This window comes from Carassius carassius, chromosome 3 (genome assembly GCF_963082965.1).
Source record: "Carassius carassius chromosome 3, fCarCar2.1, whole genome shotgun sequence".
Classification (NCBI taxonomy): domain Eukaryota; kingdom Metazoa; phylum Chordata; class Actinopteri; order Cypriniformes; family Cyprinidae; genus Carassius; species Carassius carassius.
In genome coordinates this window covers 13,888,353-13,904,866 of record NC_081757.1, presented here as the reverse complement: position 1 = coordinate 13,904,866, position 16,514 = coordinate 13,888,353, and the positions used below count along the sequence as shown (strand labels likewise).

At 39.2% G+C, this 16,514-nt stretch overlaps 1 protein-coding gene across 5 annotated transcripts in view; it reads left to right on the top strand.

Annotated features, from left to right (window-relative positions):
• rnf111 (ring finger protein 111) overlaps positions 1-16,514 on the top strand; it is a 35,252-nt gene that overhangs the window by 13,656 nt on the left and 5,082 nt on the right. For 3 of the 5 annotated variants that reach the window (XM_059530060.1, XM_059530057.1, XM_059530058.1), the window contains 6 exons: positions 86-212; positions 7,985-8,142; positions 11,558-11,770; positions 11,864-12,195; positions 14,644-14,896; positions 15,961-16,330. In XM_059530060.1, coding sequence (XP_059386043.1) covers positions 86-212; positions 7,985-8,142; positions 11,558-11,770; positions 11,864-12,195; positions 14,644-14,896; positions 15,961-16,330 — 1,453 coding nt within the window. The remainder of the gene's footprint in view (positions 1-85; positions 213-7,984; positions 8,143-11,557; positions 11,771-11,863; positions 12,196-14,643; positions 14,897-15,960; positions 16,331-16,514) is intronic. The other 2 variants (XM_059530061.1, XM_059530059.1) reach the window with 1 other exon arrangement.

The following is a 16,514-nucleotide window of genomic DNA, read 5'->3' as shown; positions in this document are numbered from 1 at the left end:
AGTATTTGCTGTATACAAGTATGTTTCAGTGCATTGTTGGTTGAATGTTAGCATTAATGTGCTTAATTTCCATGTATTTAATCAGGTGTCCTGGATGAGGATGTGGTTGTGATCGAAGCGACTCCTGCACTCGCAGTGCCTGCCAGTGAGGAGATCAACGTCACCTCCACGGACAGTGAAGTGGAGATCGTAACCATTGGAGATGCCTTCAGGTGAGATTTCTCATCAATATTTCCTTGTAACTGGATTTCAGCAAGTGTTGTGATATTTTTAGAAGACAGCTGTTAAACTTCTGGGGAAGCAGATTTAAAAATCTTTACATGGCATTATATGAAACTTGTCTGAACTGTAGTACGAGGTTCATGGCTGTTTATGGCTCACTGAAGTCCCCAGTAAGGAACTGTTTCGGCACACCTGGGTTTAGACATGAAGATGGTATTCTCTTTTGTTTTGAAGGCATTCCACTGAGCTACCAGCTGTTATGGACCATTTTCACACACTGTTATGACACGTTTCAATGGTCATCAGTATTGTAAATCATATCTAACTGTAAATCGTTTTCTATTTGAGAAAATGGAATTGCAAAAAATACTTGATCAGTTGCAAAAGAAGTTTACCAAACTATGACGACTTCAGCTTCTGAGAAACCCAGAAATATGAAAAGGGTCCATTGTGTTCTTTAAGGATTAGCCCAATATCATGGAGAATGCCCACTTTTTGTTTTTCTGTGGACCAAAATTAAACAAGGTTCTCTTTTTTTTTTTTTTTTGGTCTTATGACCTGCAGGATGTTTGCACATTCTTTCAAAAAGAAGTTCAGTGCCTCAGCTTCAGTGTTGTAAAGATTTCCATTGCGTTCACAGAAGAGGAGAGACTTTTTATGTAGATTCGATTTTCAGTTTGCTGCACACATATCCATTTAATAAACGCTATAGCTTCTGGTATTTTGCCTGGGTTTCCCCAAACTGTGTCAGATGGAGCTCTCAGCAGTCTTCCCCTTTGAAATCTGATAGAAGCTCTAAACTCAATCACATCTGATATGGTTTTGTCCGAACCACGCCCCCTCTTCCCGTTGCTTGATTTGGTTTTGCTGTCCCGCTTCTCTCCTAATTGTTATTGAGGCGTTCTCCTAATTGTTCTCCCGAGCTGAGAATCATCGCTTTATTCTATTACTTTTTTTTAACTGCTGCCATAAATAGTGCTGGCTGCCACCACACGCCTGCCAGCAAAGTCATTGAGTTGAGCCCCTCGAATCCTAAACTGTCGTCATCGTAGGCCATGCATTGGAGGTTGATCGTGGTGTGGTTGTCTTTCTCAGGACCTGAATCATTCAGACGTTAGTCTTGGATGAGTAACTCCTCAGGCTGTTTATTCATGGGTGCATGTTTGCATGTTTTATACCTTTGTGACAGCATGAGTGAGGTGAAACACAAGTTTTCACACTCAGTCAAGCCTGGAGGGATGTTTATTTTAACATGCACACAAAGATTAGTAAGTGATTTTATGGTTGCCAGCTGTAAACTATAATGCATGGTGACCTTCTCTAGAAGAGGTTCACAACGTGCTGGTCTCAGAAAAGCAGGTGGGTCTGTCAGGCCCTGATGTGCAGCCCAGTCTGTTCACTTGCTGGATATGTTCAGAATAACATAATACTATAGAGAGAAACAGTACCTGTCCATTTGTTCAACAGCCTTGGTTCTAGAAGTATTTTTTCCTATTAATTTTACCAATATATTTCTCTTTTCCTTCTATGTTTTAAATTAGAAGCAACTAAAGTGGGAGAATATACATACAAAAACAGAGTCAGACTCATGTTCTTTACTGGTAAAATCATGACAAGGTACACCAATTCTTCCTCTGTCCTTACAGCTGATGAGGGCTGTGTGTCGTTTCTATGCCCCGCCTGCCGGCCACATGATTGTGTTTGGATGTAGAAAGCACATCCTGTCAGAGAAGCTTGAGGAAGGCTGTCTTGACTACTGATTTAGCTGTCTGTGCTGAGGTTGGCCAGCTATATAGTGAGCAGTTCTATAGGTTTTTGTGTGTATGTGTTTAATTAGATTTTCCCTCCTTCCACTTGCACGTTGTTTTCTCTGCGCCAGTAAGATCAGCTCCCTCATTTATTTTCCTAAAGGTCATGAGGACTATCATCCCTCTTCAAACAACAGCACTGGAATGCAGCTGAAATCATGTGGTCCTGCCGTTATATGGCTTTAGTGTGGATGAGAGTGTGGATGGCTAGAGTTAGGATGAGAGATACTGTGCAGGAATGTGGGCTTGTGTGTTTGTGACTGAATGCTGATCTGCAAGCCGTGTGTCGGCTGTGGTTTGGATAGGACTTCAGTGAAGGGGGAGGGAGAGGCTTTACAGCTCAGGAAAACATCACGTGGCCAAGGTCAGAGGAAAGTGGGGGTCTTTTGTGAGTGCACGATTGAGCAGTGTGAATAGGTGTAGTTTGCATTCACTCTTAGCAAGGCAGGTACAGTGATAAAGAGGTCTCTACCGAATGCTTTGCGTGTGTTTGTGTAGTGATTTGAGTGCTAGCTCTCAAAAAAACAGAGTTGACGAGGCACTTGTTTTTTGAGATGTAATGCAATGCAAAGTATCAAATACATAATCTGTTTATAAAATGTTGTTTATTTACATTCTATTATGTTAAAAACATTGAAGCTTTTCTAACTAAGTGGCTTTTCTGGCCATATTGTTCAGTAACAACACTGGTATGGCACTTTTCCTGCTCTTCTGCTACCTGTTGGTTATTTATTACATTACATTATATTCGTTAACATTTTATTAATGTGTAATATGAGGCTACATGAATTTTTACTATTTAAAATGAGGGATTTTAGTTTTAACTACTTCATTATTTTTATTTAGACAAAATAAATCACATAAAATCAGTTGATTAGAGATTTTTTTGATTGTTATAAATGTATTGAAACCATTCTAATGGAATCCAGAAAATTAATGGAGAAAAATGAATTTGAGAAAAAATAAAATAAAACGCATTTCATAGACCCTGAATCCACCAGGCATCTTCAGATACATGTTCATACATTAAAAATCTAGATAAACTAGTCAAGCTTATAAATTAAATTTTCGATTGTTCAATGACTAGTTGACTGTCCAGATCCATCTCTAGAAACATATTTTGAAGAAGGCTCAGCTATGAAACATGACTTTCTTCAGAGCTCTTCACACTGTCATAACATAAGGCAACAGGCTGAGTATTTTTCTCTCTTTCTTTACCCCTGTTCTTTTTCTTTTTCACCCATGTGCCTCCCTCTTGTTCTGCTTTCCTCTCTTCACTCCTCCCTTCCTCTAGTCTAAGCTCGTGCCTATGGAAAGCATTTCCAGGAACTGGATGTGTGTTATGTAGCGAGAGTGGTCTCATTTAATCTTTCCTATCTCCCTGAGGTGCCTGGGCTTGCAGCAGAATGCTGGAGGAGAGGCTCTGGGTGTCTAAGGTCAGCTGGATGAGCAATGAAGCTCTTCCACTCAAAGATCCTTTGTTTATAGCGCATATGGAGACCGATGAGGGAAAGCATGAAGAAATTATATAGATAGATGGACTATTAATTCAGAGTAGGGGGGTCGGATTTAATGGAACCCACAATATGCACATGCAGGGAGCAGCTGTGGCAGACGTCCGCTTACGGCAGCGTTACAGACAAATCTGTATGTTTGCATCATAGATTTTATTAGAAAACTCCTCCTCATCTGTTCAAATGATGATGTTGTCTTGTCTGAAAGTGTTTCTGAGGCACTGGAATGGAAGATGCTATCTGGTTGTTGTATATGGTCACTTGCTTGGCTGGTGAGCCTCTGATGCGACTCCGTTTCACCCCTCCCCCATTTCACAACAGCACACTGGCTTTAAATGCAGAAGCTTGCAAAACTCGGCAGACGTCTTCCCACACGTACAGGCATTTGACATATTTTGCATGGACTCCTGTTCTGTTGTATTGAGTAAAGGGAATCCAATGAAAAAATGTCAAGACTCCCTTTTAAATTCTGCACAGGGTCTCTCATCTGACCTTTACGATGGCTTGTGTTGATCCCGCCCACTGCAAGCTTGTCTGAGACATACAGGAAGTAGAGTCCCAATAATATGTTTGCAAACAGGGCACCATTGACAAAGACCTAAAATTCCTCAAATTCCAAAATAATACCACCTCCTCTCTATCCCAGTTACCACTCTATCAGTTCACGTGTTTACAGAACCCATCCCAACCATAGACTCAAAATGCCATGCTGGTATAATTTACAAAATAATCCCGGGCCTGCTTGTGGGTAATTAGCGGCAGGTCTCAGGTGATTTGTCTGCCTTTGCCTGTGATTCTGCCAAAGAGCAGTGTCACACACAGCCTCAGGTATTCCCCAGCACTCACGTCTGATTCGAAACTCTCAAAGCTTCCTCAAGAACTTAGGGTCTTGGGTATTTTGGGCATGATTGTTGAGTGTAGAGTTTTCTTTCATAGTGTTTATTGCATGTAATATTTATTATGTAGTGTTTAGTGTTTGGCGATTTTCATATCGTCCTATTGTCAGCCTGTAAGTTCACCAATACACAATATTATCCTGCTTATTTATTTATTTATTTACTTGGTTTCATTGCTGAAAAGTTGACCAACTACAGTGTAAGGTTAAAAGCAGCCTAATGTTTTTAATATGACTAAATTTTAATCTAACATGATAACAATTTCATAGAGACATTGTAAGTGACTAATCATAAGGCTTACATTTCCTCAGTTATTCAAAAAGCAGCTAAAGAAAACGAGCAAAGAACATTTACATTACTATTGCGAGAGTTTATGCGCTTTAAACACTCCCGTTATAATCAGTGAAGCAGTTTACATTGTATGATAAATAAATCTATTATATTTACACTGCAAGTACTTCTGCACTTTGTTGTTTATGATGAGAGAATTTGCGAGTCAGAATTCAGTCAGCACGCACTGAACAACCAAACTCCGCTGTTTCAGCGATGACTCATCTGAATGCCTCTGATGCATTCATAAGCTCAACATAATCATCGGTGATTGGTTATAACACACAACACTGTGAAAATGTGGTAAAGAAATATAATGGAACAAATAAGCCCTAATATTAACTAGATAGTATTACTAGCCTGATAATAATAATAATAATAATAATATTCATCGTCTTGCTATAGTCAAAAACATCAGCTGCAGGCAATATCTCTGACTATCAATGATACACAATGCTATGGTCTATCAGCACAACCCTAGTAGAAGTAGTAGTGATTTGTTTTTATTTATGTAGTTTTTTTGTCTGTTATATTTAGTTTTATCTTACACAACACTGTAGTAAAGCTTTATGTATGAAACACAGCTCTGTTATAGTAGTTACGCCATTTAAAGAGGTTTTCCTTTGGTAAATGTTTGACGTTTTAAGATATTCATTTCAAGAGTTCTGCTCCTTGGAGTCCTTCCAGTGTTACGATGGTCATTGTTTGTTTCTGTATGTTTCAGTTTTAAGATTATAAATTCCCCTTCCCCCTCCCCCATTTATGTATTATTTTTATGGATTTTTTTAATGCATGCAATTTGCGCTTTTGTTGATCCTGAGGGGAAATTAAATGAGAAGGAATTGTGTGTCGAGTGTTTATAGTGACGTACAATTTATAAGTTGTTTCTTGTTTGTTTATTTGTCCTTTGAGTACAAATGTTCTGGAGGATGCCTTAGGATGTTTTTTGTAATAGTCAGTTCTTTTTACTCTGAATACTGATGCTGAGAGCACATCATTCAATCAGATCTGCTCCCATAAATGTTTTCAAATCAGCAACAGAATAACAAATCTAGTTAAGTATTTTGTTGTACACAGTTATTTGAATGTGTAAATGTGTAGTTGAGATGACTAGGTATGTGAGAACATCAGTAGATTTACACACATTGAATCTGATGGAACAATGGAAAAAGTGTTTGAAAGCAGAACTAAATTGGGGAAATGGGCAGAAATTTGTGTGAATTTTTTTTTCTTGATATAAAGAACTCAGTTTAAGTTGTTTACATGACCTACATCCTACATATTGTTGATTTTTTTTCAAGCATAACGTGTGTAAGATGTGTATGTAAATGCACTCGCTGACATGTTCACAAGGAAACTGAACGTTCTGGAGTCACTCCCCTGGTCTCCAGAGAATCCCTCAGCTTTCCAAGCCTGTTGGTAATCATTTTGTTTTGATGTTTTAATGATGCAATCTGTGGTTAACGGGCTCACCAGTGTTGGGTTGGGAGTCAGGGGGCTTCCCTGTTCTCCAGACACGGGCCTGGGGCCGCTAAATCCCAGCCTGGAGAACAATTCTATTCCCAGGCACACTCTGCTTTACGGCAGCCGGGGCCAATGTGCCCCTCCTATGGAATCAAATCCGCACAGAGGGCTAGAATTCCACGAGTGATTATAGAATTCCAGAATAATTTATTTGGAATTTTGGAAAACCGCCATGTTGCTTAAAATCTCTTGAGGAAAATAAACTCTTCATACCAGGAGTTTATAGCATTCAGAAACACACTACTAAACATCACAATTTTCACATTGTGTTGTATACTACATTACTAATAGTGACAATTAATGTGTGGTTCTGGTAACACACAGAGACTGAAATCAAGTTTGTGTAATCCACATATTTTAGATTGAGTTTTGCTCTTTGGGCTGAGCAATTTTGTGCCCTCAAAATGGGATGTTCTTTTAATAATAATAATAATAATAATAAACATTTAAAGCTGCCATTGCTTGATAATTTTCTGAAGCTCAAACAGTAGAGTATCATTGGTTCTCACCGGTTCAGTTCCAAGCATCTACCTTAGGCATAAATGTAACTTAATAAAGATTTGATATGAACTTCCATCTTGAGTGTATTTGACAGTGGGTTTTGTGTGTGTGTGTGTGTGTGTTATCAATGTTGCAGTCTTTAATTTTCTCTTTGGTTACTGGTGATATTCACATGGTTGACATGGGTATCAACATTGCTAGCTAAAATTAGGACTGTTTGAGAGTCAAACCTGTAAATAAATACAGTTTCAATTCCAAACACTGACTGTGTGGATGCCAATAAGTAACAGTGACTGAACAAGAGAGCATGACTGACATGAAACCAAGGAGAAAAATGCAGCTGTTCTAACACTGAAACAAAAAACCTGTTGAAGTAATGTTTGGAGTAGAATCATGCACGTAGTGGTTTACTAATTAGTTGTAATACCTGTAGTGTGACTCTAATGAAAGCTAATGACATCAGAAATTGACAGAGTTACACTTGAGATCTCCTGCACACAAGCCCCTCCCTTTTCACCATGCACAAGCCCCTCCCCCTCCCTTCACACTGTTTACACCAGGGAGCTCAAGCTTTGAGGAGTGGCCCTCTTCTGGATTCTTTTTCAAACAAAATACCTCTCATGTTCACAACTTCTTTCTTTTTTCCAGAGTTTGTTATCCTGAAATTAAGTTTTTACAGATGCATTCTACTAAAAAGGTCTTGGGTCACATGTCAGGTTGTGATGTTTGGTGGTGGTTTAGCTTGTTGTTTAACTGTCGATTGTGTGATCTGTTTCATGTTTTAATTTTTTCTTTCTGTGTGTTGTGTATTACTCTAGTAATAGTTCTGTGTACATGTGTGAAATATGTGCGTGCTATGCTCTCATGGCACTAGTGTGCCATATCTTCTCATAGATTTATAATGTGTGTGTCTGTGTAAAGAGCTCTAGCTCTCATGTCTACGTTCCAGCCGATCATTCAAGTAGCTGCTAAAGTTGCTGCTCTAATGCTCTGCTACAGCTCACTGGAAACAACAAAATCCAGACCACAAACATTGGCCTGCTTCTGTAGCACATTTTCTCTGTCCTCAATCGACCATATTTACCAGTCATTCATACCATGACCGGTCATTGGCTAATTGAGTTTTGGCATTGTTTTTAAATAGTTTTACAGTTATGTTAATGTAGAATGTCATGTGTGTTTTGTCCAGGTCACGCTCAGTGGGAAGCCATGGCAGAATGCACTGGGGACCCAGCTGTTCCCAGAGCCGAGCTCAGGAGGGACGTGGCCGTCATCGCCTGTCCACCGTCATCCAGCCACTCAGACAGAGTGCTGGAGAGGTCGTGGACCTCACAGTGGACGAGGACGGTGAAGAAACCTATGCTTTTCATTTACACTTAGGGATGTACAGATACTAAATTCTATACTAATATGTCAAAAGAAAAAAATAATTAAACCAAAATCAGTTGTTTTAAATGCTACTAGTTAATAGGCCTGTCGCGATAGTCGATCAATTAATTGCATGATAAAAAAAAAAAGACCTCGATAATATTTTTGGCCGCGATTATTTATTAAATTTTAATTAAAAAAATGTAACATGTCATGATGTGATGTTGGAGCGCAGCCTGTGGACAACCCGCGGCAGACACAGCCTCTCCAATGGCACAGATGTCCCGGGAATAAAGATCAGCTTTGGGAAGCGCTTTTCATTTGCTTGTGGATGTTTGTGTCGCAAGTGATACAGCATTGTACTTGCATAGCTACTGACCTTTATTTTAATACTGTGTAGCATATTTTGCAAGTAACTTAGTTGCCTTTTCTGGCGAAATGGACCTACTTTTCGCTCCCTTCCTTTGGCTTGCTCAACTAAATATGTCTGTAGGTGTGTGGTTGCGTGTGTCCCAGTGAGTTAACACACACACACACACACACACACACACGCACGTGTGTGGACCAGCCAAACTATGAAAAAAGTGTGACTTATAGTCCGGAAACTACGGTAAATTGCATGTGCTTTAAAACCTTACCGGTTAAACATTTCATATGCATACTGTTTTGATGTGCAATTTTTCTGAGCACGTACACCTGAAGCACATGCACTAAAAAGCCTGTTAAACAGCGCCTGGTTACTGGACTAAGTTATCTTGCATGTCTGTATATTACATGCGTGCAGCTTTTAAAGTGACATGAGACTAAACATGCTGTCAACTGTCATTAAAGCTATAGTTCACCTTAAAACTTTTATTCTGTTATTATTTACTCACTCAAATGTTGTCCCAAGCCTGTATTAATTTATTTCTTGTGCTGAACACAAAAGATGATATTTCAAAGAATGTGGGTAACCTATAGTTAGCTGGTCCACATTGACTTTGAACTCAGTGGGGACCAGCAAATGTTTGTTTACCCACATTCTTCAAATTAACTTTTATGTTCAACAAAAGACAGAAACTCATTTAAGTTTAAAAAAAACAACAACTTAAGAGTGAGTAAATTAATTATTTTTTGGGCGAACTAACCCTTTAATGTTAATAAAACAATAAAATGCAAGAACTTGGAACAACAGAAACAGGAACTCGACAGGAATTTAATATCCACTCGTTTCATAACATGAAAAGGCTTTCTGAATATAGTCCGGTCATGACCTCTTCTCATGCTAAAATTCAAATGCTCAAAATGCATTAGCTGTAACCAGAACATTTAAAACAACATAAATGTGTTGCACAACCAAAACAAGTAAAAACAATCTGCTGTCCACTTTTGCTGAGCCCTAAAATCGAAGGAGAGATTCTTTTTGTGCGTGTCAGCCATTATTTGAAATGTTTGATGAGTATTTGATGAGCGTCTCCCTGACTCTGTGCTGCAGTGATGGTCTTCCGGTCTGGAACATAAAGGAGGGAATGAGAATTAGATCACCCAGTTCAACACTGTGTGGGTTTGGGAAATATTAGATGTCACATCTAATCTACTCATCTTTCACTGTGAGCGGTCTTTGAGCTGTATCGCTGTGTGAGGGGGAGGAGGAATGAATCTGGAAGATTCGGTTAGTGTTGTTCAGCGCTGTGTATTGCAGCTCGACTGTGTGTTCAGGCCCCGTTAATAATGATTAATCTATATCGTTTCAGCATGCACAGCAGCATAAATAGCCTTCGCAGCTGCACAGCATTCTCTCACAACCATAGACTGAGGGACACCAAAAGCATCCCTTTTATTGAGTGTAATTGAGTTTAATTCTGATTTCATTTGCAGGCAACATAATGAAGTCTGTCTGTTATGCAATCAGCCGCTTGGCCCCAAAGATTCAGAGAGAACTAGTATAGGAACCAATTAAACTGCCATTCTGGATAAGGAAATAAAATCTGTGTAGTGTTATCTCATTAATCTGTGATATGCTTCCGAATCTTGAGGTTTGTCAAAGGAAAACTCATTTACATAGTTTTGTTTGATTTACTGTCATAAAGTGTCTCTGTTTGCCTTTGGGGTCTGTAGCTGGTAGGGAGGTAAAGAGCAGGCTGAGATATGATTGCATTTGCATTTCTTTTGACGTTGTGAGAAATTAATTTGCAAGGAAAAAGCAGATGGATTACTCGCAATGGAATGTTAATGAGTAAGATATCCTCATGGGCCACTTCGTGAATGAAGTATGTGAGTGTGAAAACGCACATGCATGCTCACACTGATGTTCTAAAGCTGGGGGAAACCATCTGTTGCCAGTTGCAACAAATGCCTTCAAGTTAAGACCCTTATTATGAATATCCTGATAGTTATTATTGAAGGTGTACTTACGGTCTGCTGCAGCTGAGCAGTAGTTAAAAGTGCGAATGCACTGATGGTAAAATTCTGGCTGATACTGAATCATTTTCTTTATTTACAATAAGACACACATTTTAAATGCAACAAGTGAATTTAGGTATCAAAACATTATAATGTACAGTATGAAAATACATTACAGCTAAAAAATGTGGGGCCAGTATTTTCTATCATTATTAATTTATTTTTAATAAACTCACTGCCTAAATAATTTTTGATAATTAATACTTACACTTACAATGATCAAACATGACAGTAAAGATAGTTATATCTTAGTTATAATAGTTACAACAACAAAAAAATGTTCCAAAAAAACATCAAATAAGTGCATTAAAGATAAATATGTATAATATTTGTATAAGTATGTATAAAATATATGTAGGATAAATACATTTGTCAAAGAATCCTGAAAAAAATGTCACTGGTTTTACAAAAAATATTAAGCAGAATAAACTATTTTAGTCTTTGAAAAAAAGTCATGTTTCTGATTTGCACCCCATCAGTTTAGAAGTATGATTTTATCATATTAGGACCATGTGACATTGAAGGAGTAATGGCTGCTGATAATTCAGCTTTGCAGTCACAGGAATAAATTACATTTTAAAATATAATAAAATAGAAAAAGAAAATAATATTTCTATATATTACACTCTATAATATATACTCTCGACTTTCTATGTTTTTGATTAAATGAATGCAGCCTCTGTGAGCATATGAGATGTTTTCAAAAACATTTACTTACTTAACAGTATTATTAAATTGTTTTCATTAAATGATGGCAAAGCTAATATAAGGGAAAAATGAGACTGCATATTTAAACAAACTAGTATTGACCAACACCGATGAAAATATACATTTTATTTATCGGCAAATAACCAATATAATATCAATCGCTAATCAGAAGTTTGTTATTTATTTGCCATTTATGTTTTTGTGTGTCATATGCTTATATATATCTATATATATCCATCTTCAGATCTCTCAGTCGTCCCAACCACTTCTGACAGTACACACTCACAGTCCGTCAGTTCTTCTTCCTCTTCCCATAATGCCTGCACCTCAGAATCGCCACAGGAGGGTCCTGGTCCCTCCAGTAGCTGCTCAGTGGCTGCCCCTGATAGCACACTGGCTGCTCAGAGCCATAGTGGAGTGCCAGGACCCAGCACCACCATCACCACTGCCACCGAAGGTAAACTCTCCAGATGCTGCGGTCCAATAATTGACACTGATTATTGATATGTTTGTATTGGTTTTTAATTGTATGTCTTTATCCCCCAATCAGATGGCAGCAGAAGAAGCTTGTCTGGTGAGAATGGAGGAGTGGCGATGCCCAGGTTACCCTCTTGTTGCCCCCAGCACTCTCCTTGCAGCGGGCCATCTTCAGGGCACCTCTCCATGGGGCACACCCACTCAGGGTGCTTGCAAGCTGGGACGACACAGCAGTCTGGCTCCCAGCACTCCCATGGTCACTCTCACCACTTCCACCATCACCACCACACCACCCCGGTCCCTTCTTCCTTAGCCTTCCCAGAGTCCAGCTGCCCTCTGGAGAGGCCCACTGCCATGCCTGCACCCTGTGGAGGGGTGAACAGCAGTAACCAGTACCATGACCAGGTACCTTAATAACTGCGTAACAGCTTCTTGAGAACCTTGTATTGTCAGTGTTGGAAAAGGCGAGGATATTATAAGCTTCTGTAGGGGTTGACTGAAACCCATTTTCTTGTCTTCTTTGTTCATTGTGTGAATGAATTAAACCCTTTTTGCTTCATAAATTGAGGGGGGGAACTATTTTGCTACATAAATTGAGGGGAAAAATCCAAATAATACGTTGACTGTTTGAATCATAATGTCCGTATTGTTGACAACACCATCTGTTTTTCATTTCACACATGGTTTGCGTTTAGCAGCATATGTTTTTGTTTGGAATTAGTTAAGATTCTGCTTTCTTGAAATACTAAATCACCCTTCATGTTTTGATGATGAAAAGGAAAATACAAAGCACCTTTATGATTTTTTTTTTTTTTTTTTTCGGAGCTGAGCTTTTCCACCAGGGATTTTGTTTAAGGCCATCCTCTCGGTGTTGTTGAATAATTCACACCGAACTAATTGTCTTGGTTGCTGAATTCTATTATTTACCAGCATAGAGAAGTTTTGCATGTGCATGTGCTTGTGTGTATCGAAAAGTTGTGCATTTTTGGTCATGTATGCCATGACCTTTGTCTCAGTGTGTGTGAGGGCTGTCACTTTTGAGAAAAATCCAATTCGAACGGATATCGAATATCATGCAATGTATTCGAATATATTCGAATATCTACGTGCCCGCCCCCCCCGCGCATATACATATATAAAAAAAAAAAAAAACAGTAGCCTAATGGAGATTCAATCACAAATGTATTAACAGTGAGTCATAAACAGGACTATCTGGATTATTATTTTTTTTTACTTAATGTTTGAAACAGCAGGTTATCAGCTTAGAATATCAACTTATATGAAGTGCCACTATTTATGCATATCCCACAACATTAGGCTAAATGAAAAAAAAAAAAAAAAAAAAACTATTCAGAACAGGCACAAACAATAACGTGACAACTTAAACAGCAACAAGAGTAAGGCATATAGCCTAGCCTAATTCACTTCTTAATATTGTTTGCAAGAAACACCAGTCTATCAACTTGATCTGGATTAAGTGCGGCTCTTTTTATTTACAATGTTCCCCGCGGTGGAGAACACATTCGGAGTGCAAAGACGTGTCTGGCTAGTGGCTACTAGCTATTATTTGCTTGATTTGGTCATGGCCTACGCTACAATATGTCTAGAGTGCCCTCTACTGGATAAGATGGCAAGGAATAAAATAAAAAACAAACGGTCTAATCATAGACTGTAAAAAATGCGCTACACATGGCATTTTAAAAAACTGATATTTTATTTATAGTTCGATTACAGATATTTCACGTCATGTTTGAATGCATATTCGAATATCGAATAAAAAGTGACAGCCCTAGTGTGTGCTGGGCTTAACTAAGTTGTTTCTGTGCGAAATGCGTTTGGCAAAAGTCTGTTGCCTTTGATGATGGGGCAGTGAGCATTAAGTGCCAATAGCTAGTCATCAGAAATGCGCAGACAGGAGATGTAGAGTGAAGCGATGTGATGTCAGGCATGTTTTATACATCAAAGTGGTAAAGGATTTGGGGTGAACGCCCCCTCATTTTGAAAGGAATGTAATAGTTTTGGTTATGCGTATAATTTATAGTGTCTAGTGTCTTTTTTTTTTTTTAATATGGACCTGATGTGTGCCTTTTTTGAAGTATGTGGAATATATTATTTGATGAGATATGCAGCTCATTATTGAGAACACCCCTAAACCTAGGTAATAAACAGTTCAGGCAGTTGACTAAAACAAGACTACAAACAAATCAACTGCACATGATCTGAATATGTGCCTGTCTGCTGCAGACTTAACTTTGCATATATTATGTGTTGTTAGAGATGTTAGTCATTCTGTAGCTTCCGAACTTTTTCCACAACCCTGTCCAGTGAAGATATTACAGTAGCTTCCTTGCAGTCATAGGTGGAGCAGAAGAGCAGTAGCACGTCATTTCAGGGTTTTCAAAGTTGTGAGAAGCAGCAGGAATAAAATAGCATTCTTGCAAGACAAACTGACGACTGCTTATCAAGCTAAATATGGGGCTCAACTTGAATGGTCCTCTTCAACTACCACAGTCACATTCTTGCCCTCCCATATATGACACGCATGATTTTCCAGTTATTATGGTGTGCCACCACATTAAAAGTCACTTATAAAATGTTTCTCTTATAAGTTAATCTCAGACAGTGATTTAGTTTCACTGAAGAAGCAGCTATTGCAGTCCAGTAAAATACTATTGGAATATTATTGGAACTGCTCAGATTGTTGAAAACAATATTTATTTTAGGGCTAAAACGATTCCTCGAGTAACTCGATTACAAAAAATGATCGAGGCAAATTCCTCTGCCTCGAAAGCCTCTTTTAATTTATTTTAAATCTCATGTCAGGTTCTTTCCCTGCTTCTCTCTCTGTCTCAGCAGACTCTGCCAGTGGATCTCAGTAGCAGTGCACTGCGTAGCAGTGGATCCAGCAGCACAGGGTTCCACGGCACATCTGCCTTCGATCCCTGCTGTCCAGGCTCCGCCTCCCGACCTCCTGCTTACATTTCCCAGGCTGCACCTGGACCCAGCCAGCAGACTGTGGCCGACTCATTCAGTTCAGCCATAGTGGCCCAGCCTCAGCCTCAACCTCCTCAGCTCTCTTCCTGCAGGCACTACATGCATCCCCCTTGTACGCACCTTTACCGTAATATTTTAATCATGTTAATCCAAAATTAATGCTAATTCAGGGGTGAAATGTTTCTAGTAAAAAATAAAACAGTTTGGTAGTTTTTGCTGTCATGTATAACAGTGCCTCTGAAAACAAAAATGTAATTTATAATTACATATTTTATTCATATAATTGGAAAGTCACAACAGAACATTTCAGATATAAATGTTCACATTTATAAAAAAAGAAAATAAAAAAAAAAGACTGTGTGCCACATTGTTTTAAGTCATTGGGCTTAATGGATTTAAAAGTTAAGTAAAAGACCAATTTACAAATTGACTAATATAAAATAAGTATTTTCCGAATCAAATAGAGACCATAGAATAATGATTCAACCTGGACCTGGAGAATTCAAACTGTTACATCCCAAATTTATTAGATATTCTAAAAAGAAGGCAGTAAAATAAAATCGATGTGAGATGATTCCTGTGTTTTTTTGTGTGCGAGTGAGAATGTGAAGATGCTGAGATGCTGTCGTCTGTGCTTTATGGTAATTAGATGAAACACCTGATGTTTAATGTGTTAAGTGCTGCAGGTAATGTGCCCAGCAGTCCCACTTAATTGCCGATTCTGCTCACAATAGTGTTGTGTGGAATATAAATGAGCGTGGCAGGGCTCCCCGGTGGGCCTGAATTTAGTGAAGTAATTGCCACTCACAGCTCACTGGAGCACCTGTTTGCACATTCTCCCGTTTTCTCTCGCTATATTTATCTCCTGTATCTCGCGGCCATTCTTTTTCTTTGTTTTCCCTTTACTTTCTTCATTCCCTTCTGTCTGTCAAATCCTTAGCAAACAGTTCGACTCATCTGCTCCAGGGTAATCATACTTACCTGGGCAGTATCCAAACCATCCTGAGTTTCCTTGAAACTCTTTCCATCCTCCCAGTAATTACCATTAAACACAGTTAGTTGTTTTTGATATACTTTTCGACTTGTCTGAACATTTTGAATCATTCAGAAAGAAAAGGACAGGAAAGGGGATTCATTTCTGTCATTTATCTGAACTTTTCTGCTTTTCTTCTCCAGACGGCCCTCTTCCGCGCCCCCTGCACCACCAGTCCTCCTCTTCCTGTCCTCACTCCCACAGCAATGCTCCTCCCTCTCAACAGCCTCCTCCACAAGGTGACTATGTAATCCCACACCCCGTCCTCCCCTTCCACACCCCACTGCCTTCTCACGGCCCAGGCCACTCAGTGCCCCCAGCTCCTCCACCCTCCCTGCCTTCCCACCATCTACCAGGCTCCAGTGCCCCTCTGCCGCAGCATCTTCCCCCTGAGCACCAGGCGCTGCAACACCACCTGCCCGTACTTGGCCCAAACCCTGTCCAGAGGCTCCACCAGCATGACATACTGCAGAGAATGGAGGTTCAGAGACGCAGAATGATGCAGCACCCGACGTGAGTTGCTGTGGAGCTCTGTTTCATGATGTTTGTGTACAAGTCTCTAATGCTCATCCAGACTACATTTGTTCAGAAATAAAAGAAAAACTTTTTTACTATGTTTTAATATCTAATCTATGCCTGTGATGGCAAAGCCTTAGCTTTATGTATTAAGATGAACTATTTCATTATGTTAATGCCC